The 26390-nt window shown below is 42.8% G+C and overlaps 1 protein-coding gene across 1 annotated transcript in view; it reads left to right on the top strand.

Moving 5' to 3' along the window:
- The first annotated feature begins 13947 nt into the window (after positions 1–13947).
- ERCC6L (ERCC excision repair 6 like, spindle assembly checkpoint helicase) overlaps positions 13948–26390 on the top strand; it is a 33571-nt gene continuing 21128 nt past the window's right edge. The window contains exon 1 of the mRNA XM_081125010.1: positions 13948–14063. Coding sequence (XP_080981136.1) covers positions 13996–14063 — 68 coding nt within the window. The 5' untranslated portion in view covers positions 13948–13995. The remainder of the gene's footprint in view (positions 14064–26390) is intronic.

Below are 26390 nucleotides of genomic sequence, written 5' to 3' on the forward strand. Positions count from 1 at the left end.
CCAGGAGTGGGGACTTCTGTTCATATGAGCCAGCTCCCCTTTGGCTCTTCAGTGCACTTTACCTTTCCACTAAAGACTGAAGGCTTTATTTTCCTTGGATCAAAGCCCTCTCACCAGAGCAGAGAAGAGCTGAGCTGTCTAGCTGAAAAGGGGCCTGGCCCCAGGGCTGCCTCACAGCTGTGCTGTTTTCACAGCAGTGCTGTATCACAATTGAGCTATTTTATAGCTGTGCTGTGTTCACAGCCAAACTGTATCACCATTGAGTTGTTTTGCACTGAACAGTTTCCTTCTTCACCACACCCCAAATTGGGTATTCTTGTTGGTGTTGAATTGGTGCCAACAACCATCAGTTGACAGTTCTCATTTCACTTGTAGTGTATGTCCTTATGTTGGCCAACATGGCCTACTTGTTCTCTGAGCTTCTTTCCTAGCCCTCTCTCCCTTGCTTACTCTGCTATTCCTATACTGGACTCACTGCTGTTCCTCCAACACACTAGACATTGTCTTACCTCAAGGCCTTTGTACCTACTGTTTCTTCTGCCTGGAACATTCTTAGAAATCTGCCTGTCTTGCTGTGTCACTTCTTTCAAGCCTTCATTCAATGATGCCTTCTTAGTGAGACTTTCACCATCAGCCTGATTAAATTTGCAACCTGTACCCCACCAACACCTTATTCCTATTCTCCTGTTTTCTCCCTTGCCTGCTCTTATCACCATCTGTGATGATTCATTTTATGTGTCATCAGCTTGACTGAGCCATGGGGTGCCCAGATATTTGGTTAAACATTATTTCTGATATGTCTGTGAGGGTGTTTCTGGGTGAGATTAAATTTTGAATCCATAGACTGAGAAAAGAAAATTGCCCTCCCCAATTTGGGTGGGCCTCGTCCAATCCATTGAAGGCCTGAATACAATAAAAGGTTGATTAAGTAGGAAATTTTTCTCTGTCTGACTGTCTTGGAGCTGGGACATCAGTCTCCTGCCTTCGACTCAGACTGGAATTTACACTATCAGCTCTCTTGGTGATCAGACCTTTGCATTTGGACTGGAACTACATACAAGTTTCCCCTGCTATCTGAAAGTAGAGTGTTCCTATGAAACCTTTTGTAAGTCAAAAGAGCTTAAAGTGAAGGAGCAATTACCTTAGGGCACATCTTGATAACAAATGGGGAAAAAAAACTGAGGAAAGCACAGGTACTCACAGACACAGCTCAAAGCTCTGCGGCTTGGTGCTGATAGGATGAGTGTAGTTCCGGGGAGCTGGCAGGGCCACTCTCCTGCTCAGGATGCCTGTTGCCTCTACAACTGGGAAAAAACACTGAATGCTATTTTTGCTTTTCACCTTTTTTCCGCAAAAGCTAAAATCCTCTTTGGATTTCCTTCAGTTACCATAAAAGGGCACTAATGCAGGTCTTTCCTAAAAACAAAGTGGCGTAAAGTGAACTTTTTTTTTAATTGAAAGTTTTTTGTTTTTTTAAAAATATATCTTTTATTGATTTCAGAGAGAGAGAAGGAGAGGGAGAGAGAGAGATAGAAACATCAATGATGAGAGAGTCATTGATCGAGCCTGCAACCTAGGCATGTGCCCTGACCGGGAATCGAACCCCAATCTCCTGGATCCTAAGTTGATGCTCAACTACTGAGCCATGCCCGGCCGGGCTCTAATTGAAAGTTTTTAAAAAATATATGTTTTTATTGATTTCAGAGAGAGGAAGGGAGAGGGAAAGAGAGAAACATAAGTGATGAGAGAATCATCGATCAGCTGCCTCCTGCATGCCCCCTATTGGAGACGCAGCTCATACCCTGGCATGTGCCCTGACCAGAATCGAATGGTAACCTCCTGGTTCATGGGTAAAGGCTCAACCACTGAGGTACACAGGCTGGGCAGTGAAAGTGAACTTTTGAAAAGTGGAGGATACCTGCATACCTCCTGGGTCTCCAGCTTGCCCGCTTCACATCTTGGACTTCGCTTCCAAAATTGTGTGAGCCAATTAGGTTTATACATGCATCCTGTTGGTTCTGTTTCTCTAGAGAACCCAGAAAAATATACCAACTGACAGTGTACTTTTGTTATTTTTCAAAAACTTGTTGTCTCCTTCCACTCCAACATAAACTTCATGAGGGCAGACATTTTTGTCTGCTTTATTCACTGCTGTATCCTCAACGCAATGCCTAGCATATAGTAGGTACTTAAAAATATATATGTTGAGTGAATGATGGCCCTTATAATTGTACCTTGCTTGGGTGTCTTGGGTTTTTTTTCACTCCACCACAGGAACTGGCCTTTGCATCCCCAATGCCAGGCCAAGTGCCCACCAGCAAAGGTGCCCACTACATATTGAATGAATTGCTTTGCTATGATCCATCCAGAAGAATATTCGAGTTTCCAGAACCATACAGGGCAGAGCCCTCCTCAGTACCTAGTTTACGAAGACAACCTCTCTGCTTTCCCCAACCCCTCCCAGAAAACCCAGCCTGGGCCCCGACCTTCAGCCCGGTGTGGCCGCCTCCCTCCCTTCCTCACCGCTTCCTCAATTCCCGCCCCCCAGCCCTCCTGGTCCGCCTGAGTACAGGCGATTATCTGGGGGTGGTAATTATTGCGAGTAAATTGGGAGTTGTTTTGCACAGGGCTATGTCTCACGCAGGTCAATTTGTATGCTTCCAGAGCACTCGTAACACACCGGAAATGCCATAGCAACAGCCCAGGAGCCGCTGGGCTTCCTGACAACTGGCGAGAAGGCGAGGGGGCCGGCGCGCGCGCAACCAAGACGGCGGGCGGGGCTAGGGCACCTCGCGGCGGGGAGGCGCTGCTTTCGCCGCCACCACCTCTCTAAGCCTCAGGTTCCCTGTTGGCAACATGGAATAATAACCCGCGCTAAGGCTGTTGTTGAGCAGAAAGGAAATAGTAGCATGAACAGATTGTAAAACTGTAAACCGAGGGCTGGCTATTGGCACCATGACCATTTTTTTCCCCGCGGTACTGTTTTCTTTCCCACCTCTCCCCTCCTTTTTGCGGCTCCCCCTGCCCGCCTTGGACCCACTGCCTGCCAGATTCCCCCGCCGCAGGAACGCGGTTCCTTCTGGCGCTCTTTTATTCGGTGCAAAAAACATGGCCATTGGAACACCTTTTAGCGATGAGGCCCACAGCGACACCGCCAGCTCGTCCCGCGGGGGCCGAGCCACTGATTAAATTGTATTCACTCTGCTTTCCCGTCTTTCAAATTGGCTGGGAGGAGGCCAGCTTGAATTAGTGACAAATTTGGGCAGAGAATATTGGCAAAGGAAGGCTATTGTATTGCCCGCAATGACACGGTAATTCTAAGGAGGTTCTCCGAGTGTTTCCAAGGAGAGCTTTAGTTAGTGAATAGGTGAGACTTTTTTGCTAATTATTTGGGTAGATGCAGACCTCAAATCCTTAAAATCAGTTTTGATCCCTTCGAGGTGTCAAAAATCAACCCTTCCTTTTCCAACTGCCTCCTCTCTTTCTAAATCTGAGTTTCTGACCAGGAGAAGGCTTTGAAAACAAGAAAGCACTACGAACTATGCATTCATTCCAAATATTTCTTAAGCACTTACTATGCACTAGAACTATGGTGGGTATTGGCGATACAGACATGTAGCTAATGCTCTACAGGAGGAACAGACAGTATAGAAGTAAACAGAGAAAGGAGACGCTTTTATACAGTAGTAAAGGATCTAAAGGAGATTAACAGGATGAGGGAAGTGGGGTAGCTACTTTCAAAAAGATGGATCAGGAAAGGTCTCACAGGAGAGATTGCTGAGATCCAAAGCATAAGAAGGAGCCAGCCATGCTAAGATTTTAGGGGACAATGTCCCTGGAACAGGGAATAGCAAGTGTAAAGACGCTGTGGTAGAAATGGGCTTGGTTGTGCTAAGAAGAGAAAAATGAGGTTGAGCTGAAATGAACAAACAGGATGAGACTTGGTGGGGGCCAAGTCACTAGGCCAAAACAGAAACATGGGGAGATAACTGCCTCCCTTTCTGCCTCCAAAACAACCCCCTTGCCCTCTACTTGAATGCCCTTGACCTGTCTCAGTGAAGACTTAGCAAAGAAAACTACAAGGTTCCACTTTTTTAATAATGAGAAGAGTGAAAATCAAAAGGTTGAAAAACACTGTTGGCAAAGGTGTGGGGAAACAGGCACCCTCACATATTCTTGAAGGAAATGTAAGCTCCCCTATCCCTTATGGAGGACAATTTAGCAGTTTCCATGGAAATGACAAAGACACATACATTTTGACCCAACAATTCCATTTTTACGAAATTGTCCTATGGATATACTCACACATATTCACAAAAATGCATGTACCAGGATACTTATTGCCACAAGTGTTTGTAATAACAAATGGTTGGAAAATATCCATAATAGGGGGACTGGTCAGATAAAGTACACCCTTAACAGTGGAATATATGCAGCCCCTAAAACTGAGAAAGCTCTTGATTTTTTAAAAATTGAGATGATGATGCCCGGCTGGCATGGCTCAGTGATTGAGCATCGACCTAGGATCCAGGAGATCTCGGTTGGATTCCTGGTCAGGGCACATGCCCGGATTGCAGGCATCCCCAGTGGGGGTGTGTGTGCAGGAGGCAGATGATCAATGACTCTCTCATCATTAATGTTTCTCTCTCTCCCTCTCCCTTCCTCTCTCTGAAATCAATAAAGATATATTTTAAAAATAAATAAATAAAAATAAAAATTTAGATGAAATTCACATAACATTAAATTCATGATTTTAACCATTTTAAAGTGTAAAATTGTGCCTTTATGTTTTAATATGAAACATCCTTCGAGATATTTTGGTAAGTGCCTACCCTCACTCACCTTCTGTTCCCAACTGTCTACCTCTGCTGCTGATAGTAGGAGGAACTTTTTCCAATGAGCACCTTTGAAAAGTCTTGGTGACAGATGAAGCTGAGAGAGATCTGTTGCTAGGGAAAGGTGGTGGTAATATTAATCAGTGGTTCTCAGGCCAGATTCAGATTAGTGTCACCTGCGAAGATTTAAAAAATGTCCTTGCCCAGGTTGCACCTCAAGAGATTTTTATTTAATTAGGGGTGTGGCCTGGGCATGATATTTAAAATCTAGGTATAATTTACACACAGTAAAATCCGTAAGTCATATATATATATATATATATATATATATATATATATATATATATTATTTATTTCAGAGAGAGAAAGGGAGAGGGAGAGAGAGAAACAGCAATGATGAGAGTCATTGATTGGCTGCCTCCTGCACGCCCCCTACTGGGGATGGAGCCCGCAACCTCAGCATGTGCCCTGACCGGGAATACAAACCTTGATCTCCTGGATCGCACATAGGTTGATGCTCAAACACTGAGCCACGCTGGCCAAGAAATCTGTAAGTCTTAAGCACATAGTTCAATGAATTGTGATAACTGTTGATACCTGTGTAAACATTACCCCAGTAAAAACAGACCACCCTGGCCAGTGTGGCTCAGTGGTTGAGCATTGTCCCATGAACTGAGAGGTCACCTGTTCGACTCCTGGTCAGGGCACACGCCCAGGGTTGGGGGCTCAATCCCCAGTAGGGGATGTGCAGGAGGCAGCTGATCGATGTTTCTCTCTCTCATCAATGTTTCTTTCTCTCCTCCCTTCCTCTTTATCTAAAAAAAAGCAATAGAAACATATTAAAAATAAAATAACTGCCTTTAAAAAAAAATAGACCACTTCCACCCCCCCAAGCAATGCCCCACTCCTGGCAGAGGCAGCCACCATTCTGATTTCCATTATAGATTCATTTTGATTGTTCTTCAAATGTGTATACAGTAAATGGAATCAAGCAGTATGTGACATTGAGATTGGCTCCTTTCACATAGCATAATGCCTTTGATATTCATCCAAATTTTTGCACTGATCAGTAGTTCATTCTTTTTCATTGTTGGGCGATATTCCTTGTATGGATACGCCAAAGTTTGTTTAGCCATTTACACATCCAGGAACATTTGGGTCATTTTCAGTCTTTGTGTGGGCACATGCACTCATTTCTCTTAGGGTGGAATTACTGGATTTATGTTGAACTTACTTTAAACTGCCTGTTTTCCAAAGTTCTTACACAAATTTGCACTCCTATCAGCAAAATATGAGGTTTACAGTTGTTCCACATTCTTGCTAATACTTTGTACTGTCTGTCTTTTTTTTTTTTTTTTTAATTGGTTGATTTTAGAAAGAGAAAAAGGGAGAGAGAGAGAAACATCTACTTGTTGTTCCACTTATTTATGTATTCATTAGTTGATGCTTGTATGTACCCTGACCAGGGATCGAACCCACAACTTTGGTGTATTGGGACCATACTGATCTACCCAGCCAGGGCTATCTGTCTTTTTAATTGTAGCAATTCTCATGGGTACATAGTAGTATCTCATCATGGTTTTAAATTGTATTTCCCTAATGACTAATAATGTTAATGATCTTTTCACGTGTTTATCCCATTCATCTATCCTCTCTCATAAGGTATGTGTTCCAGTCTTTTGCCCATATTTTGGGGTTGTCGTTTTATTATTGATTTGTAGGGAATCTTTGTATATTCTGGATACTAGCCCTTTGTCAGATATATGTATTGCAAATATAACTATTGTTTAAAAGCTCCCCAGTGATTCTAACATGAACGTAGGGTTGAGAACCCCTGGTTCACTAAAGACCAGTCCCAGAAGCTCCCTACTTTTATGGATCCCCAAATCTGCCCCCTGGCAACTGTGCCTGAGGGTTGGCTCTTCAATCCAGATGAATGTCCATGGCTGCAGGGATTTTAGAAGTGTGGGGTGCCTTGTCTGTCTTCCTCCTGTGGATCTGTCTGACTTTGGACAGGTCTGTTCATCTGAAATGTTCTCTTATCCTCTGATGTGAGACCATAGGTAATTCTTTTCTTGTCTCCACCATAAAATTTTGTATGTCTGAAACTTCATCTTATTGTTTGACCCATCCCACTACCTGGAGATGGTTGTGTCAAAGGGACAAAGATATGTTTTCTCCCGGATGGAGCAAGCTATGTCCTAGGCATAGAAGGAACACGAGTTTCTTTATCTCCTCCTCGCTATTGTCTTCAGGCTGACTACATGCTTACTGAAAAGAAGAATCATTTTCTAGCAGCCTCAGCAACCATTCACCAAGAGGCTTGGAGTTGATGGCCTGGTCCTGGTTTCTTGGAATTTGCTGTGTACTTGCCGCATGACTTTGTGTAAGGCAATTAACCTCTCTGAGCCTTGGTTCCTATTACTGGTAAAGGAGAACAGTAACTTCTCGCTTGTTGTGGAGGAAGTGCCTAGCATAAAGTAGGTGTTCATAAGCCATTAGTTCCCTTGAAAGGGGAGCTGTGGCCCTAGCCGGTTTGGCTCAGTGGCTAGAGCATTGGCCTGCGAAGTGAAGGGTCCTGGGTTCAGTTTTGGCCAAGGGCATGTACCTCAGTTGCAGGCTCAATCTCCGGCCCTGGTTGGGAGGCAACCAATTGATGTGTCTCTCTCACATCGGTATTCCTCTCTCTATCTCTCTCTCCCCTCTTCCACTCTCTTTGAAAAAGCAATGGAAAAAATATCCTCAGGTGAGAATTTAAAAAAAAGAAAAAGAGGAAGGAAGGAAGGAAGGAAGGAAGGAAGGAAGGAAGGAAGGAAGGAAGGAAGGAAGGAAGGAAGGAAGGAAGAGAGAGAGGAGCTGTGAAGTTTTGGTGCTGGGAGCAGTGCAGCTAGGTTGTGAGAGAAGTTCTCTGCTTGGGGACTTGCCTTGCCCTCAACATGCTCTGTTTTCATATGTCTCCCCCTTTCCTCCATACCCTCAGAAGCCTAGATTGGCCAATGCCCTTCATGCTGTGTCATCCTCACCCTGCCCTTCTTGGCTAATTTGAACAGAGCATCCCACAAGAGCCCCTAGGTTCTTTAAGCTCAGAGCAGATGGCTGGGAAACCAATTCTCTAGGACATACAGTTCCTTACTCAGATCTGGGCAGGGAGCCAAGGCCTTCGAAGGGCTGTAGAAAAATGTAACCCTCACTCCTTAAGAGCTTGTAGTTTTTACTGTCTGTCTCTTTTGGTGCCAAAGAAGAAGGGAAGAGGACCACAAAGGTTAAGATTAGGTGCTCCCTGGGAGTCTCTTCCTGGGCTGGCACGGGGAGGAGCCTTGACTCCATCTAGTGGGAGAGGTGCTCATGCGGTATAGGAAGGGTTTCTCTGCTGCTCCAGGAGGAGGGTGAGGCAGCTGAAGGGGAATTCATGGGGAGCTCCCAGAAATGTCCTTGACCTGGGGGACAGGTGGGTATGGGGCATCCGGAGAGTCCACCAACACTAGGCACTGGTCGGAGACTATCCATCTCACAGCCAAGCATGGGTGATTTTGTCTCAGCACAAGATTTGGAAAGGGAATAGAAAAGCAATGTCCCATTCCTGGGTGTAACTCAGATTTCTCTGATATTTTTCCAGGTTTGTCTTGAGGCTGATTCAAGAGGGAGACAGGGGGAATGCTGGCAAGAGGAGTGGCTGGAATGGGCATGCTTGGATCTCTCCCTTTCCCTGGTTCCTAGTCCTCATTAGTGTTTTGGATATATCAATCCCACCCAGGGCCTCATTCTAGCTCTGTCCAACATGGTGCCCATAGCTCCCCTTTAGGATAGTAAACTGACAAATTCATCCATCCGTCCGTCCAACAAATATTTACTTATCAGCTCCTGTGTGTAGGTACTGGCTAAGCTCTGTGAATCTGTAACTGTGAAAAAGACAAATCTGTCTTTCACAGAGTTCACGTGATCATGGGGAAGTCAGAGGGGTTATCAGGAAGCCACATTCCATGGACTAAGTTCAAGGATAAAGGCAAGGTATGTCACATTGTGTCACAGAGGATAACTGTTGGGAAGAATCATGGAAGGTCCCTGTTACAAGAAAGACCAGAGCTGAGAGACGGGGAGTCAATATGAGAGATAGTGAGACAAAAAGGAAGGGAAGAAAGTCCAGGCGAGGGAAATAGCGCTTGAGAGGGCCTAGAGGCAAGATCTGAGTAAGAAAGTGGTTCAGTTTGAGAAGAGTGGGCAGTGTGTGTGTGTGTGTGTGTGTGTGTGTGTGTAGGGGCTGTAAAGAAGTGAAACATAAGGTGGAAGAAGCAGTCCTCAAGGACTAGATCAGGAAGGCCTTGGAGAGGAGGCAAGACTTGATTTTGAGGGAGGAGGTTTTGAAGGGTTTAGACAGGGCCATGACATGATCAGACTGGTGTTTTTGAAAGCTTACTCTGGTTTCTGGGTGCAGAAACAGTAGGAAGCAGGCACAAATAAACACAGGAAGAAAGTCAGGAGGCTATTGCAGTGAGCCAGGTGAGAGATAATGGTGATGTAGACCAGAAAGGTAGCAGTGGGGATAACAGGAACTGTTGGGTTTGAGATGTATTTTGGAGGTTGAGCCAACAGGACATACAGGTGGATTGGAAAGATACCTCCCAGTTTCTTACTTGAACAATTGGGGGATTGGTAGTGCTGTTCATGAAGACGGGTTTATTGAGGGAAGGTGGAAGGTGGGAGATGAGTTCAGTGCCATGGTGAGTGAGCTTCCAAGAAGACATGTTCTGTAGCCAGTTGGTCATCTAGGTCTGAAACTCAGGAGAGAAGATGAGGCTAAAGAAAGAATTGTGAGACCTTGGGAGCGATTAGATAGCCCAAAGGGAGTGGAGGATGCCATGTTTTGTGCAGCAGCACTGTCCTGTGAAAAGATTCCCTATGCTTTGGTTCTTGCTTCAGCCTAAAACCTGGGAGGCAGGTTTAGAAGGCACTCATCAAAGACTTTGCAATTTAGTGCAAAGACCTTCGGGATAGTCCTAACTCTTTGCTCCATCTTTATCCCCATTTCCTGTAATTTTCACAGCATCTTGGGCTGACTTGACCAGTTTCTAATAAGGATTTGTCCTGCCCAGGGACCAGGCCAACTGCCATTCTTAGGAAATACAGTTTCTAACCCCCTCTGCTGGCAGAACTTGAACATGACTCAAGGTTGGGTGCAGAGCTGGAGAAAGCACCCTACCTCCTGCTTTCCCTGGGACAGACCCTTCCCACCCCAAAGGAGGGGATTAAGGCCTCAGGCCCAGTCCCTTTCTCCACCTTCCCCCAACACTCCACCCACTTTAGACCTCTAGATAGAAATAGGGAGAGGAAAGCTTAATTAGGTACTGGGAAGCAAATTAAAGTTTTCCTGTTTCCAAATCACTTTCTTTTCTTTTTTGCCCCAAACCCACTCTTGATCTCCTTGGCCATGAAGACTTAATTTGGTTATTTATACCTATCTCCAAAAACACTCTCTCCCTATCTCAGTCTCCAAGAGTAGCATTTTGCTGACATCAGTTGGCCTTCCTCCTCCTCATATACAGGAAAGCAATGGATTATGCTGAAAAGAGCACTGGGGTGAGAGTCAAGGAACCTAGGTTTCAGTCCTGTTTCTGCCACTGGGTCAGTCACTTCCTACTTTCCCAGTGGCAGTTATCTCACTTGTGACATTGGACTGGACTCCAAAAGACCGTTCGAACTCTAGCGTTCTAGGCTTTGCTCCAACCACCTTTAGCCTTTTCAGTTCTTCACATGCATCAAGCTCTCTCCTGCCTAAGGGTCTTTGGTCATGCTCTCGCCTCTGCCTAAAATGCTCTTCCCTTCCCTTTTATGTTTAGTTAACTCCTTATCCTTCAGCTCTCAGCTCATATGCTACTTCCTCAGAGAAACCTTTCCCAGGCCTGCCAAACTGGGTCAGGTACCTCATCATATGCTCTCAGAACTCCCTGGAGTTTTCCTTGTGTGCCCTCATCATGGTTTGTAATTTTTCACATGCTTATATGATTATTGTTTCAAGTCAACTCTCCCCCACCATAAACTCCTTGATAGCAAGGACCTGTCTGTTTTGCTCACCACTGTACCACAGCATCCAGATCCTTGTTTGACCATCTTGTAAAGCTCAACACATATTTATTAAATAAATGAAAAAGTGAATCCAACCTTCCGCTATTAGCTGCTTTCTATATCTAACTAGCACACTATTTAAGAGCAAAAAGTCAAAATCCAAACTGCCTGGGTTTGGACCCCAGCTTTATCACTCACAAGCTGTGTAAAGTTGTGTAACTTGTTCAATCTTTCTGAGCCTCAGTTTCCTTATCTATAAAGGGAGGATAATAATAATATACACTACCTAACAAGGCTGTTGTGAGGATTAAAAGACTTAATATTTATAAAGTGTGTAGAACAAGGCCTGGCATTGAAGTGCTATATTAGTAATAGCTATTGTTCTTATTCTGCCTCATCCATTTCTCCACTTACCTATTCTGAACTCTCCCACAAGACCTTATTATCTTATTTCCGGTGTGTGAGTGGGTGACTCAGTGTAATGTGCAGAAGAGATGGCAAAGGTGTGTTGTTGTTGTTTTTAATTTATAATGGAAAAATTTTAAACATGCAGAGTAGTAGAGAGAAGAGGATAATGAACCTCTGTAACAAGCTTCAACAATTATCAATATTTTGCCGATATATGTTCATCTGCTCCCCTCTCATTTTTTCCCTACTGGAGCATTTTAATGTAAATCTCAGATGTCATTTTATCTGAAAATACTCCATTATGTATCTCTAGCAGATAAGGACTTTAAAAAAAATACAGCAATATCATTAAAACACTTAAAAATTAACAATAATTAGGGAATGCTTTTAAAACTCTATTCCCTTGAGAGAAGCTGAGTGAATGAGAGCCCTCACTTTGGGGTATATATGAAATGAGGAACAGCCAGGAAGAGTTAATATAAGTAAAAGTGCTTTAAACAGGGCCTGAGAACATAAATGGGATACAGTAGTAACTATTATTTTGATTCTCTTTCATTCCCCCCATTTATCTACTCTAAATCTTCCCCAACTTCCCTCTTATTTCTGATCTATGAATGTGTGTGACCATTTATAAAGGAGGACTAGGTGTTGAGTTTCCTGGGTCATTGGCACCCTGGAGTGGGAGCTGGGACTCCAGAATGCACTGAAAAGGGCAAAGACTGAAGTACTGAGGTGGAGGGAGGGAGAAGGGGGAGTTCTGCGGCTGTGTGAAAATGGCACCTGAGAAAAATCCAATAGCCTAAGGGCAAGCAAGCCAAGCCAAGGGTTGGTCCTTTCTTCCCAGTGATTAGGGCCTTTGGGGATCACTGCCCATTGGGAAGCAGGAATGTGGTAGCTCTACTCCTGGGGGCTTCCTTTTAGCTTTTTTCCACAGACCACAGAAGGGCAGCTGCCTAAGACGGCAATTGGGGTTCTGTTTTTCCTTCATCTTGAGTTCTCAACAGTTCCAAGGATATAAGTGATGAGCTAAAGCACAACTAGAGACGGCCTTCCCCAGACTTGAGATAAAGATTGTTGTGCTCCTGTCTCTCTTTTCCCTTCTGTGGAATTCTCTCCACTAGCCCTTCTTACCACACTCATCTTTTGGGTACCCAGGGCACCTGCACACTTGACCCACCTCAGTCCAAAATTGCCTCCAGGAAAAGAAGTGATTCAAACACTTTAGCAGGGTAAACAAACTCCTTCCAAACTGGCCTCCCATTACCTCATTAACTTCATTTCACATTACTTCCTTCTTCTTTTCAGTAGGCAGTGGGTTACAGTAAATGAGCACAGACCTGTGTCCATATAGAGCTGGTATTTAATTCTGACTCTACCATTTCCCAGCTCTAGAAACTTAAGCAAAGCCACCTTTTTTCTGAGCCTCCGTTTTCATGTTGGAAAAATGGTGATAGTAGTAGTATATTAAAAGCCTTCTTAAGAGAAGATCTAAAGCCATATGAACACATGACTTTAAGTCATATAAACCAGGAAAATAGCCCTTCTTCTGAAAGATCCCTTTTAAACGCCTAACGGTCTATGAAATTTACAAAAAGCTTAAAATCCTCTGGACATGTGGTAGACATATGACTGGGCCAATAGGTGCATTTTCAAATACTGACTGTTCATTGTGCCTTGAGGAATCATGTCATGTTCTTACCAGTATATGAGCTAGGGCAGTTTTTGTTGTCTCACAAATTATTTACACTGCCTAAGCAAGCCATTAACTCAACCACCACGTTCCCGAACCCCTAAGCTCTGTCTTCGAAAATATGACTGCATCACAGTTGGAGATTCTGAAGAAATGGTGACTATAACGACAGCACTACTTATTTCTTAAATGAGAGCTTTGGCTTGGTTCTTTTTGTTGTTTATAAGTATGCTCATTTTATTGATTGATTGATTTCAGAGAGAGGAAAGGAGAGGGGGGGGGAGAGAGAGAGAGGGACATCAACGAGAGAGGGTCATTAATCTGCTGCCTCCTGCACGCCATGGAGCCCGCAACCAGGTATGTGCCCTGGCCGGGAATATGAACCGCGATCTCCTGGATCATACAGGTCGATGCTCAACCTCTGAGCTACACCGCCTGGGCGACTTGGTTCTTGAAACCCTTCTTCAATGTGAGTTTCAGTCACAGGGACTATGACTCCCAGGGTGTTTGAATTCAAGGCATGCTCCAGTGCCATGCAGTGGCCAGCAGGGAAGAAATGATATTTGGGGCGCAGGCTGTGGGGGAGGTCTCTAGTGGCTACGAAGATGACGCAGGTCATACCTCGCAGTCCACTCCACTCACGAGGATCGCACACATACACGCACACGCACACGCACACGCACACGCACACGCACGGATTGGCCTACGCACGGTTTGAATTGGACTGAAAATGCTAGAAAAAAACAAGAGGACACGCCCACCCCGCGCCGCCGGGACGAGACCATCTCTGAGCTCCAGCGGGCGTACACGCAGGCGCGCGACCTTTGAAGGAAGTACTCAGATGGTGGCGCCCCAACGTGAAGATGGGGATTGGCCAGCAGGAGGCTAACGGTTGGCCCCTCTCCTTCCCCGCCCCCTTTCCATGCTTACAGCGCATGCGCCGGGCGTGGGCGAGCGAAATTCAATTCCTGGTGGAGATAACTAGGACCCGAAGTGACGGTCATGGAGGCGTCCCAAGGGTTTGTGGAAGCCGAGGCTTTAAGCCCAGAGCAAGCTGCCCTTTATCTGAGGTATGTCTGCGCCGCTGAGCGGGTCTAGCTCGCAGGCCCTTGCGGGGAGTGGAGGGTGAGGGCAGGGGGGGTCTCGGACCCTCCCAGGGGCCTAAAACTGCTGAGGTGGAGCCTTTTGAGACAGTCGCCCGCATTCTCAGGGCGCGGGAATCTGCTCAGATTTCTAAAGCCTGGGGAGCCCCCCAATGCCCCTTTTGGGGGTCAAATGACTCACTTTTATGAACTCATTAAGAGCCAGAACTTCAGTTGATCAAGCCTTTCTTGAGTCTTTTTTTAAATGTATCTTTATTGATTTCAGAGAGAGGAAAGGAGAGGGGGAGAGAGAGAGATAGAAACATCAATGATGAGAGAGTCATTGATAGAGGCCACAATCTGGGCATGTGCCCTGACCGGGAGTCGAACCCCGATGGCCTGTATCCTAGGTTGACGCTCAAACGCTGAGCCACGCTCGGCTGGGCCTTTCTTGAGTCTTTATAGCCTACCAAGCCCCAGGCCTAGGGAATAAAGAGATGAGTAAAACGTTGGCCTTCCCTCCTAAATTGCTTATAATCTAGTAGTGGAAAGGGATAGGTAAACCTATAATAATAAGTGCTGTAAGAGGTATAACGTGCAAGGCATAGTATCTGCGTTCAAGGAGGGAATGGCCAACTACCGGATCTGTGAGCCAAGGGAAGGCCTCATAAGAGGAAGAGACTTTTTAAAAATGTATGTATATCTTTATTGATTTCAGGGAGAGGAGGGGAGAGGGAGAGGGAGAGGGAGAGATAGAAACATCAATGATGAGAGAGTCATTGAGTGGCTGCCTATTGCACGTCCAGACAGGGTGATGGAGCCTGCATCCCGGGCATGTGTCCTCACCGGGAATCAAACCCCAGTTTGCCGGATCCTAGGTCGATGCTCAGCTGCTGAGCCACGCCCAGCCTGGCTAAAATTTTTTAAATTGTTAAATACACACAACATAAAATTTGTGTTAACGAAATTTGTTTTAACCATTCTTTAGTGGTACTAGGCACATTAACATTATTCAAACATCACCACCATCCATCTCCAGAACTCTTCATCTTGCAAAACTAAAACTGTACCTGTTAAACAGCAGCTGCTCATTCCCGACTTCCTCAGCCCCTGGCAACCATCATTCTACTTTCTGTTTCTGTGCATCTTGACTCCTCCAGGGACTTCACATAAGAGGAACCATACAGTATTTGTCTTTCTGTGACTGGGTTATTTGCCTTAGTATAATGTCCTCAAGGTTCATCCATGTAGTGTCATGTGACAGGATTCCCTTCCTGTTTAAGATGGAATAATATTCCATTGTATGCATATATTATATCATATTTTCTTTATCCATTAATGGATACTTGATTAATGGATACTTTGATCTCTTGATTATTGTGATAGTGCTGCTGTGAACATAGATATGCAAATATCTCTTCAAAGTCCTGCTTTCAATTCTTTTAGATATATATCCAGAAGTGGGAATGCTGAATTGTATGGTAGTTCTATTTTTAATGTCTTGGGGAATTGCCATACTGTCCTCTAGAGTAGCTACACCATTTTACATTCCCACAAACAGTGCAAAAGGGTTCCAGTTTTCCCCATTCTAGCTAACACTTATTTTCTGTTTTGTTGTTGTTACTAGCCATCCTAATATTGAAGTGGCACCTCATTCGGGTTTTGATTTGCATTTCTCTAAAGATTACTGATGTTGAGAATCTTTTCATGTACCTGTTAGCCATCTGTATGTCTTCTTCGGAGAAGTGTCTGTTCAAGTCCTTTTTATTTTATTTTTACTTTTTAAAAATATATCTTTATTGATTTCAGAGAGAGGAAAGGAGAGGGAGAGAGAGAGAAACATCAATGATGAGAGAGTCATTGATCGAGCCCGCAACCCGGGCATGTGCCCTGACTGGGAATCAAACCCTGATCGCCTGGATCCTAGGTGGATGCTCAACTGCTGAGCCACGCCCGGCCGGGCTGTTCGAGTCCTTTTTAAATTCGGTGGTTTGTTGTTGTTGTTGAGTTGTAGTTCTCTACATATTCTGGATAGTAACCCCTTATCTGATAGATGATTTGCAGATATTTTCTCCCATTTTTTTAGGTTGCCTTTTCACTCTGTTGACTGTGTCCTTTGATGCACCGAAATTGTATTTTTTAAAATTTTTTTAGAGTTTAGCTTTAATTTATTTTTTTCAATATACTTTACTTTTTTACTGAATTTTTTGGGTGACATTAGTTAATAAAATTATATAGGTTTCAGGTGTACAATTCTATGCTACATCATCTATAGTATTGTGTTCACCACCCCAATCCAAGTCTCCTTCCATCATCATTTATCCCCGCTTTATCCTCTTCTACCTCCCCCCACCCCTTATCCTTCTGGTAATCACCATACGGTTGTCTGTGTCTATGAGGTTTTTTTTAGAAGTTTTAAATTTTGATGCAGTACAAAGAAATAAATTGGGGCAGTGAACAGTTTTGTCTCCCTTTTCAAAAAAATAATGTTTTAAGGCTGTTAAAGCCAAAGGTGTCCTTACAGAGGAGTAAAAAAGCACATTTTTGGACTAAGTTTCATGACTTCCTTAAGGAAGATTTGGCGAAAACAGATGGAGGCAGTGTAGTGTGATAGAGTGTTGGCTTTAGAGTTGGGCCATTTGGGTTTCACATTATGGCTTTGCCACCTGCTAGCTAGGAGACCTCAAGCAAGTCACTTGACTTTTCTGACCCTCAGTATTCTCATCTGGAAAGTGGTGATAAGGCTTAAGGCCTTCAGTCCCCTTCCCTCCTTTCTGTGAGCAAGCAAGTGGGCCTTTCAGCTTGCCCTGTGCACTGGTTCCTTAAGACTCCCTCTCATGCTGGCATCTGTCTCATACTTGCTCCCACGTGCTTTCTTCAGAACATTCTCAAATTGTCTCTCTCCCACTGCCCTCAACAATCACCCCCTTATCTCAAGTCATCATTTGCTATCACAGTCCAAACCTTTCTTTCACAGTTTCTTTGTCTCTCATCACACCCTATCTCTCATGATCCCCCAAGTCTCATAATTCCTCTTTTACTTCTCTTTCTCAGTGCCTCCCGTGCTCTTCCAAATCCCCCCCTACTGAAACACCCTTACACAAAAAGCATCGCCTTCTCTTACCTTCTCTATTGCTCATAATTCTGCTCCTTGGCAAAATCCTACTCTAACACAATTTTTCTGTCTCTCTCCCTCCCTCCCCTGTCTGTCCCTCTCCTTCCCTTTCTCTGCCTCTCCTGCCTAAGAGATGAAAGAAAACTTCACACTCTCTGCACACCTGCTTTTTTTTTCACACACCTTCATCTTCTGTCACATAGGATAACACTGTCACACATTCTCTGTGTCAGTCCTGCTCTCCCTTGGTGAGCAGCTCCCAGCAGCTCCTCTCTTGCCCACCCTCTCACTCTGATACCCACTGCCTATTTGTGCAGGGGCCATATGCTTCCACTCTCTGTTGCTCCTCTCACCATTTCCCCTCCCCTCTCTTTCTCTGGCATTCTTTCTCTCCCTCTCCCCACTTCTCTCTCTCTTTCTGTCACCCATTATCTCTCCCTGTTTGTCACCCATATCTGTCACCCACTGTCCCTCTCTGGCACTCATATTCTCTCGCTCTCTTCCATTGTCTCGCTCTGTCACCCACCCCCCCTTCTCTCTGTTGCCCACCTGTTTCTCTTTCTGTCACCCACCTGTTCCGCACTGTCATCTACCTGCTCACACTGTCATCCACTCTCACCCACTTACTCTTTCTGTCATCCCACCTTCTTTCTGTCATCCTCCCCACTCTGTACCTCTGTTGCCCCTTCCCCCCTTTATCTGTCACCCAAGATCTGTCACCCACTCTGTAGTTTTGTTTCTCTATGACCCATTCTCTGTTACCCACTCTTTCCCTGTCACCTACTTTTTTTTCTGTCACTCATCCTGTCATTTACACTCTTTTTTCTCTGTCACTGTATCTTTGTGGGTCCAATCAGGAGGTAGAAGCCATACAGTATATTAAAGCATGAATTTTAATGTAAAGAATTATTAAACCATTAAATGAGTGGCCATACAAAATAAGGAAACTGCATTATGGTACCCTAGGGCTAAGGGAGAGTACCAAGGAAAGGATAAACTTGGAAGGGGGCTCTCTCCCCAAGGCTGAGGCTCAGACCTCCTTGGAGAAGGTATAGTCCCCCCCCCCACTGGATAGCAGAGAAGTATGCTGGTTTTCCCAGGCCAGGAGCTGGTATGCATTCCCTAGGCCAGGGGTGGGGGACCTTTATCGCCAAGGGCCATTTGGATATTTATAACGTCATTTGTGGGCCATACAAAATCATCAACTTAAAAATTAGTTCTGAAAAAAGCTCCTAGATTTATTGAATTTTGAGTCACGCCTTCAGTTGCCTTGGCAGGGCCAGACCAAATATGCCTGCAGGCTGGATGTTGCCCACCCCTTCCCAAGGCCAACAGGAAGCAACCTTCTGGAGTGCCGGTTGGGAGCAGGCTTTGAGCAACCCATGGCTTAGACGAGCGAAAGGGGTGGGGCCAGGGGCATAGGCTAGCTGCTGAGAGAACTGGTTTTTATGTAGAGAGGGCTTCAAGAAGCTCATCTCCAGGCCAGGTGGACCCTTCAAGGTCATTGAGGGACTGGGTGTTGGTGTGTGGCTGGCTGATCCACTGTGCTGCAGCGGCTGGCAACTTCAGGAGAGCCCCTTTCTCCTGCAATGTCCCTCAGGCGCCCCCAACTGAGAAAACTTGACATTGTCCTGGCTGTAAAGGAGAGGTGCTTAAAGGAATTCTGTCCATTGTCACAAAACAGGTATTGAGGAGTGAATTTGGAACTGAGAGGAAATAAATGATGAGTGGCAGAGTCACCCACCCTCTTTCCTATGTTTCCCACCTTTTCTCTCACTCACTGTCTGTGTCATCTTCTCTTTCTGTCACCCACTTGGTTTTACTCTATGTTGTCCACTCTCTCTTGCTGTCACCCAACCATGTGCTCTCTTTCTCTTTTTCTGTGTCACCCACTACTCCTATTACTTTATTCAAACTGCTTTTGTCAAGGCCACCAATGACTTTCATATAACTAAATAATGGTCAATTTTTAATGCTCATCTTCCTTGACCTACCAGCAGTACTTGATAGAGCTGATCACTTCTCCATGAAACACTTGATTCATTTGGCTTCCAGGACCCCTCATTCTTCCAATGTTCTTCCTATCTCACTGGTTGCTGCTTCTCAGATTCTGCTGAATCCTCGTCATATCCTCAGTCACATTTTCTTCTAACATACTTTAAGTTAAATTCTCAGGCATCATGCATTTCATTTTTAAATACTTTAGTATGCATCTCTAAAAAAAATCTTAAAATCCATCATACTATATCACAACTAACAAAATAAACTAATTCTTGGATATCAGCTAATACACAATCTGTATTTAAATTTTTGAAATGCTTTTAAGTCATTTTATAATTGGTTTGAATCAGGACCTACATAAGGTCCACAACACTGAATTTGATTATATTTCTTAAACTTCTTAATCTTGAACAGTCCCTTCCCACCCACCCCCACTCTCATTTCTATGCCAATTATTATTTTTTTTTTAATATATGTTTATTGATTTCAGAGAGAGGAAAAGAGAGGGAGAGAGAGATAGAAACATCAATGATGAGAGAGTCATTGATTGGCTGCCTAGCCTGCAACCCGGGCATGTGCCCTGACCGGGAATTGAACCCCGATCGCCTGGATCCTAGGTCAATGCTCAACTGCTGAGCCACGCCTGGCCAGGCATCTATTGCCAATTATTTAGATTAGTCTGTTCAGCTTCCTTGTAGCATCATTAGCTTGTTCTGTCTCCTGTAATTTAAATATAAAGGAGTGGATAAGGAAAATGTGGCACATATACAAAGTGGAATATTACTCAGCCATAAAAAGAAGGAAACCCTGCAATTTGTGACAACATGGATGTACTTTGAGGGCATTATGCTAAGTGAAATAAATCAGACAGAGAAAGACAATACCCTATGGTCTCACTTCTTGTGAAATCTAAAAACAAAAAGCGCCAAGTTCATAGATACAGAGAATAGATTGGTGGTTGCCAGAGGTGGGGGGTGGGAGGTATACAAAATGGATGAAGGTGGTCAACAGGTGCAGACTTCCAGTTATAAAGGAAATAAATCATGGGATATATTGTACAGCATGACAACTATAGTAATACTGTATTGCACATTTGAAAGTTGATAGAATAAATCTTAAAAGTTTCCATCACAATAAAACATTTTTTTCTAACTATGCATGGTGACTGATGTTAACTAGACTTAGCGTGGTGATCATTCCACAATGTATATAAATATTAAATCATTATTTTGTACACTTGAAACTAATATAATAGTGTATGTCAGTTATACCTCAATAAAAAAATTAAGGAACTATTTCAGAGCAAAAAAGATTAAGGTTAAGGTTCAATATCTTTGGCATGACTACTTTGTGGGAGAGGCCATGTACTTAATATTACATCATATCAGGAAGCATATAATGTCTGATTTTCCTACTTTTACTAATGTTAAGAAATGGGTTCATTTGGTCACAGGCTGATCCTTTGCGGAGTTGCATTTCCCCCCTTATAATGGATAAATAATATTTTGGGGATACTTTAGCATCTTGTGAGTACCTAGTTCCCCATCACCCTTTCATCTATTGATAATCATTGCCCAAATCAGCTATTTCATTAGGGATTACAAAGTGGTGATTTTCTAATTTTGCCATTCTTTCTGTATTCATTAATTGGAATTCTTCTGTAAGTGCTCTTAATGTTGGAGTGTTGGACTGCTGTGTGTGTTTTCTTTTAATTACTCTCCTTCCTTTGTTGATTTTATCTAGGTTCTTGGCTTTAAATCCCATCTTTATGCTGAAAATATTCACATTTTTTTCTTTAGTCCTGACCTCTTCTGAACTCCATACTCCTGTATCCAACTGCTTACTTGACATCTCTACTCAATAATAGACATATACAACTTGTCAAAAACCAAAGGACAAAACCACGTGTTCATCTCAATAGGTGCAGAAAAAAACATTTAACAAAATCTAGCAGCCTTTAATGATCAAAACACTCAACAAGCTAGTAATACAAGATAACTTCTTCAACCTGATCAAGGGTATCTACAAAAACCCAAAGTAACATATATAATAGTGAAAGACTGAAAACTTTCCACCCTTATATCAGAAACAAGACAAGGGTGTCTGTGCTTGCTACTTCTATTCAACATTATAATTTGTTATAATTCAACATTGTAATAGAGGTTCTAGCCAGGGCAGTTAGTCAAGAAAAAGAAATAAAAGGCATGTAGGTTAGAAAGAAAGAAGTAAAACTATTTGTATTTGCAGATTGAATGATCTTTTATACAGAAAGGTCTATGAATCCTCAAAAAACTATAAGAGCTAATACGTTCAGCAAAGTTGCATAATACAAGATCATATCAAAATTCAGTTGTATTTTTTTAAATGTTTTAACATATCTTTATTGTTGAAAGTATTACAGATGTCCCTTCCCCCCCATTGATCCCCTCCATCCTGTACCCCCCCCCCCCACCTCCAGGCCTTCACCACACTATTGTCTGTGTCCATGGGTTATGATTATGTACATATAAGTTCTTAGGTTAATCTCTCTCCAGCCACCCTCCCACCCCTGCCTTCCCTCTGAGAATCGTCAGTGTGTTCCATGCTCTAATATCTCTGGATCTGTTTTGTTCATGGGTTTATTTTGTTCATTAGATTCCACATATGAGTAAGATCATGTGATACTTGTCTTTCTCTGACTGGCTTATTTCACTTAGCATAGTACTGTCTGGGTCCCACCATGCTGTCTCAAAGGGTAAGAGATCCTTCTTTTTTGCAGCTGCATAATATTCCATGGTGTAAGTGTCCAAGAAGATGCTTGATATGATTTCAGTCTTCTTGAACTTGTAGAGACTTATTTTGTGTCTTAACGTGTTGTCTGTCTTTGAGAATGTTGGACATGCACTTGAGGAGAATGCATATTCTGCAGCTTTGGGGTGAAATGTTCTGTAAATGTCAATTAAATCCATCTGATCTAGTGTGTCATTTAGAGTCATTGTTCCCTTGTTGTTGTTTTTGCCTGGAAGATCTATCCAGTAAAGTCATGGGCTGTTAAGTCCCCTATTATGACTGTATTGCTGTTGATCTTTCCCTTAAAGTCCTCCAGAAGTTGTGTTGTTGTTTTTTTAATTTATCTTTATTGTTGAAAGTATTACAGATGTCCCCTTTTTCCCCATTGACCCCTTCTACCCCACACCCACCCCCTGCCCCAGGTCTTCACCACACTGTTGTCTGTGTCCATGGGTTATGCATACGTGCATATAAATTGTTTGGTCAATCTCTTCCCACCTACCCACCCCCTCTTTCCTCTGAGATTCATCAATCTGTTCCATGCTTCTGTGTCACTGAATCTATTTTGTTCATCAGATTATTAAGTTCTTTAGATTCCACATACATGTGAAATCATGTGATGTTTGTCTTTCTCTGCCTGGCTTATTTTGCTTAGCATAATATTCTCCAGGTCCATCCATGCTGTCCCAAAGAGTAAGAGATCCTTTTCCTTTACAGCTGCATAGTATTCCTTGGTGTAAATGTCTCACGGCTTTTTTATCCACTCATCTACTGATGCGCACTGTTTCCAGATCTTAGCTATTATAAATTGGGCTGTTATGAACTTAGGGGTGCATATATTCTTTCTGATTGGTGTTTCAGGATTCTTAGGATATATTCCTAAAAGTGGTATCCCTGGGTCAAAAGGCAGTTCCATTTTAAATTTTTTGACATAACTCCGTACTGTTTTCCACACTGGCTGCACCTGTCTACATTCCCACCAGCAGTGTACCAGGGTTCCCCTTTCTCCAATTCCTTACCAGCACATCATTTGTTGATTCGTTGATGGTAGTATATTTAGATTCTCCTGTATTGGGTGCATATATGTTTACCAGGGGTATATTCTCTTGTTGGATCGATCTCGTTAGTATTACGTAGTGACCTTTATTGTCTCTTGTTATGGCCTTCATTTTGAAGTCTGTTTTGTCAGATATGAGTATTGCTATACCAGCGTGTGTGTGTGTTTTTTTTTTTTTTCATTTCCATTTGCATGGAAACTTTTTTTACATCCCTTCACTCTCATCCTGTGTGAGTCTTTTGTTCTGAGGTGGGGCTCTTGTAGACAGCATATATTTGGGTCATGTGTTCTTACCCATTCAGCTACCCTATGTCTTTTGATTGGAGAATTTACATTTAAGGTTATTATTGAGAGGGACTTATCTATTGCCATTTTAATTCTTTATGCCCATTTTCTCTCCCTCTCTCTATTGCTACTTATTACAGCAGTCCCTTTAATATTTCTTGCAATGCTTGTTTGGTGATGATTAACTCCTTTAGCCTTTTTTTTTGGGGGGGTCTGAAAAGCTTTTATTTCACCATCTATTTTGAATGATAGCCTTGTTGGATAGAGTATTCTTGGTTTCAGATCCTTGCATTTCTTTTTTTTTCTTCTTATCTTTTTTTCTTTTTTTTTAAATTTTGTTTTTGTTTAAAATATTACAGATGTCCCTTTTTCTCTCCAGTGACCCGTTCCACCCCGTCCCATCCCCCTCCCCAGTCCCTCTCCCCACCATTGTTCCTGTCCTTGGGTTGTGTATATATGCACATAAATTCTTTGGTTACTCTCTCCCCCTCCACCCACCCGTCCTCCTCCATCCCTCTGACATTCATCAGTCTCATCTATGCTTCCATGTCATTGAATCTATTCTGTTCATCAGTTTATTAAGTTCTTTAGATTCCACGTATAAGCGAGATCATGTGATGTTTGTCTTTCACTGCCTGGCTTATTTCACTTAGCATAATTTTCTCCAGTTCCATCCATAATGTCCCAAAGGGCACAAGATTCTTCTTCTTTACAGCTGCGTAGTATTCCATGGTGTAAATGTCCCATAGCTTTTTTATCCACTCATCTACTGATGGGCACTTGGGCTGTTTCCAGATCGTAGCTATTATAAACTGTGCTGCTATGAACATCGGGGTACATATATTCTTTCTGATAAATGTTTCAGGATTCTTAGGATACATTCCTAGGAGTGGAATCACTGGGTCAAAAGACAACTCCATTTTTAATTTTTTGAGGAACCTCCATACTGTTTTCCATAGTGGTTGCACCAGTCTGCATTCCCACCAGCAGTGCACTAGGGTTCCCCTTTCTCCACACCCTGGCCAGCAGGTGTTGTTTGTTGATTTGTTGATGGCAGCCATTCTGACAGGTGTGAAGTGATACCTCATTGTGGTTTTAATTTGCATCTCTCTGATGATTAGCGACCTTGAGCATTTTCTCATGTATCTCTTGGACATTTGTATGTCCTCTTTGGAGAAGTGTCTATTCAAGTCCTTTGCCCGTTTCTTAATTGGGTTGTTTGTCTTCCTCTTGCTGAGTAATATGAGTTCTTTGTACACTTTGGAAATTAACCTCTTATCAGATTCATCCTTGGCCAATATGTTTTCCCAGACCGTGGGGTTCCTTTGTATTTTGAGGCTGTTTTCTTTTGCTGTACAGAGCTTTTTAGTTTGATGTAGTCCCATATGTTTATTTTTTCTTTTGTTTCTCTTGCCCAGGGAGAGGTATCAGTGAAAAGTCCACTACGTGGGATGTCTGTGACTTTACTGCCTATGTTTTCTTCCAGGATTTTTATGGTTTCATGACTTACATTTAAGTCTTTTATCCATTTTGAGGTTATTTTTGTGTATGGTGAAAGTTGGTGGTTTAGTTTCATTTTTTTGCATGTATCTGTCCAATTTTCCCAGCACCACTTATTGAAGAGACTGTCTTTACTCCATTGGATACTCTTGCCTCCTTTGTGAAATATTAACTGGACATAATGGCATGGGTCTATTTCTGGTGTCTCTGTTCTGTTCCATTGATCTATATGCCTGTTGTTGTACCAGTACCAGGCTGTTTTGATTACAGTGGCTTTGTAATGCAGTTTGAAGTCCAGTAATGTGATCCCTCCCACTCTGTTCTTTTTTCTCAAGATGGCTACAGCTATTTGGGGTCTTTTTTGGTTCCATATAAATTTTCAAAATGTTTGTTCTACGTCTGTGAAATATGCTGTTGGTATTTTCATAGGAATTGCATTAAATTTATAAATTGCTTTGGGTAGTATGGACATTTTAATGATATTAATTCTTTCAATCCATGAGCATGGTATGTTATTCCACTGTTTAAATTTTCCTCTATTCCTTTTTTCAGTGTCACGTAGTTTTATGAGTACAGGTCTTTTACATCCTTGGTTAAGTTTATTCCTAGGTATCTTATTTTTTTAGTTGCAATGGCAAATGATATTGCTTTTTTAGTTTCTCTCTCTGAAAGTTCATTGTTGGTGTATAAGAATGCCATTGATTTCCGGATGTTGATTTTGTATCCAGCTACCTTGCCAAATTCGTTTATCAAATCTAGTAGTACCTTGATGGAGTCTTTACGGTTTTCTGTTTACAATATCATGTCATCTGCAAATAATGACAGTTTTACTTCCTCCTTATCAATTTGGATACCTTTTATGTTTTCCTCCTGTCTGATGGCTATGGTGAGAACTTCCAGTACTATGTTGAATAAGAGTGGTGAAAGTGGACATTCCTGTCTTGTTCCTGTTTATAATGGAAATGGTTTTAGTTTTTGCCCATTGAGTATGATGTTGGCTGTAGGTCTGTCATATATGGCCTTTATTATGTTGAGGTATTATCCCTCTATTCCCATTTTGCTGAGAGTTTTTATCAGAAATGTGCGCTGGATTTGGTTGAATGCTTTTTCTGCATCTATTGATATGATCATATGACTTTTGTCCTTCATTTTATTTATGTGATGTATCACATTTATTCATTTGCAGATGTTGTACCAGCCTTGCATCCCTGGAATAAATCCCACTTGGTCATTATGTATGATCTTTTTAATGTATTGCTGGATCCAGTTTGTTAGTATTTTAGTGAGGATTTTAGCATCTATGTTCATCAGGGATATTGGCCTGTAATTTTCTTTCTTTGTAGCATCTTTATCTGGTTTTGGCATTAGGATGCTGCTGGCTTCATAAAAAGAGTTTGGGAGTTTTCCCTCCTCTTGAATTTTCTGGAATAGTTTGAAGAGAATAGGTGTTAATTCTTCTTTGAATGTTTGTTAAAACTCGCCTGTAAATTCATCTGGTCCAGGACTTTTGTTTGCTGGGAGTTTTTTGATTACTGCTTCAATTTCATTAGTTGTTATCAGCCTATTCAGGTTTTCTGCCTCTTCTTGA

This window comes from Miniopterus schreibersii (genome assembly GCF_964146895.1).
Source record: "Miniopterus schreibersii genome assembly, chromosome: X".
NCBI lineage: Eukaryota > Metazoa > Chordata > Mammalia > Chiroptera > Miniopteridae > Miniopterus > Miniopterus schreibersii.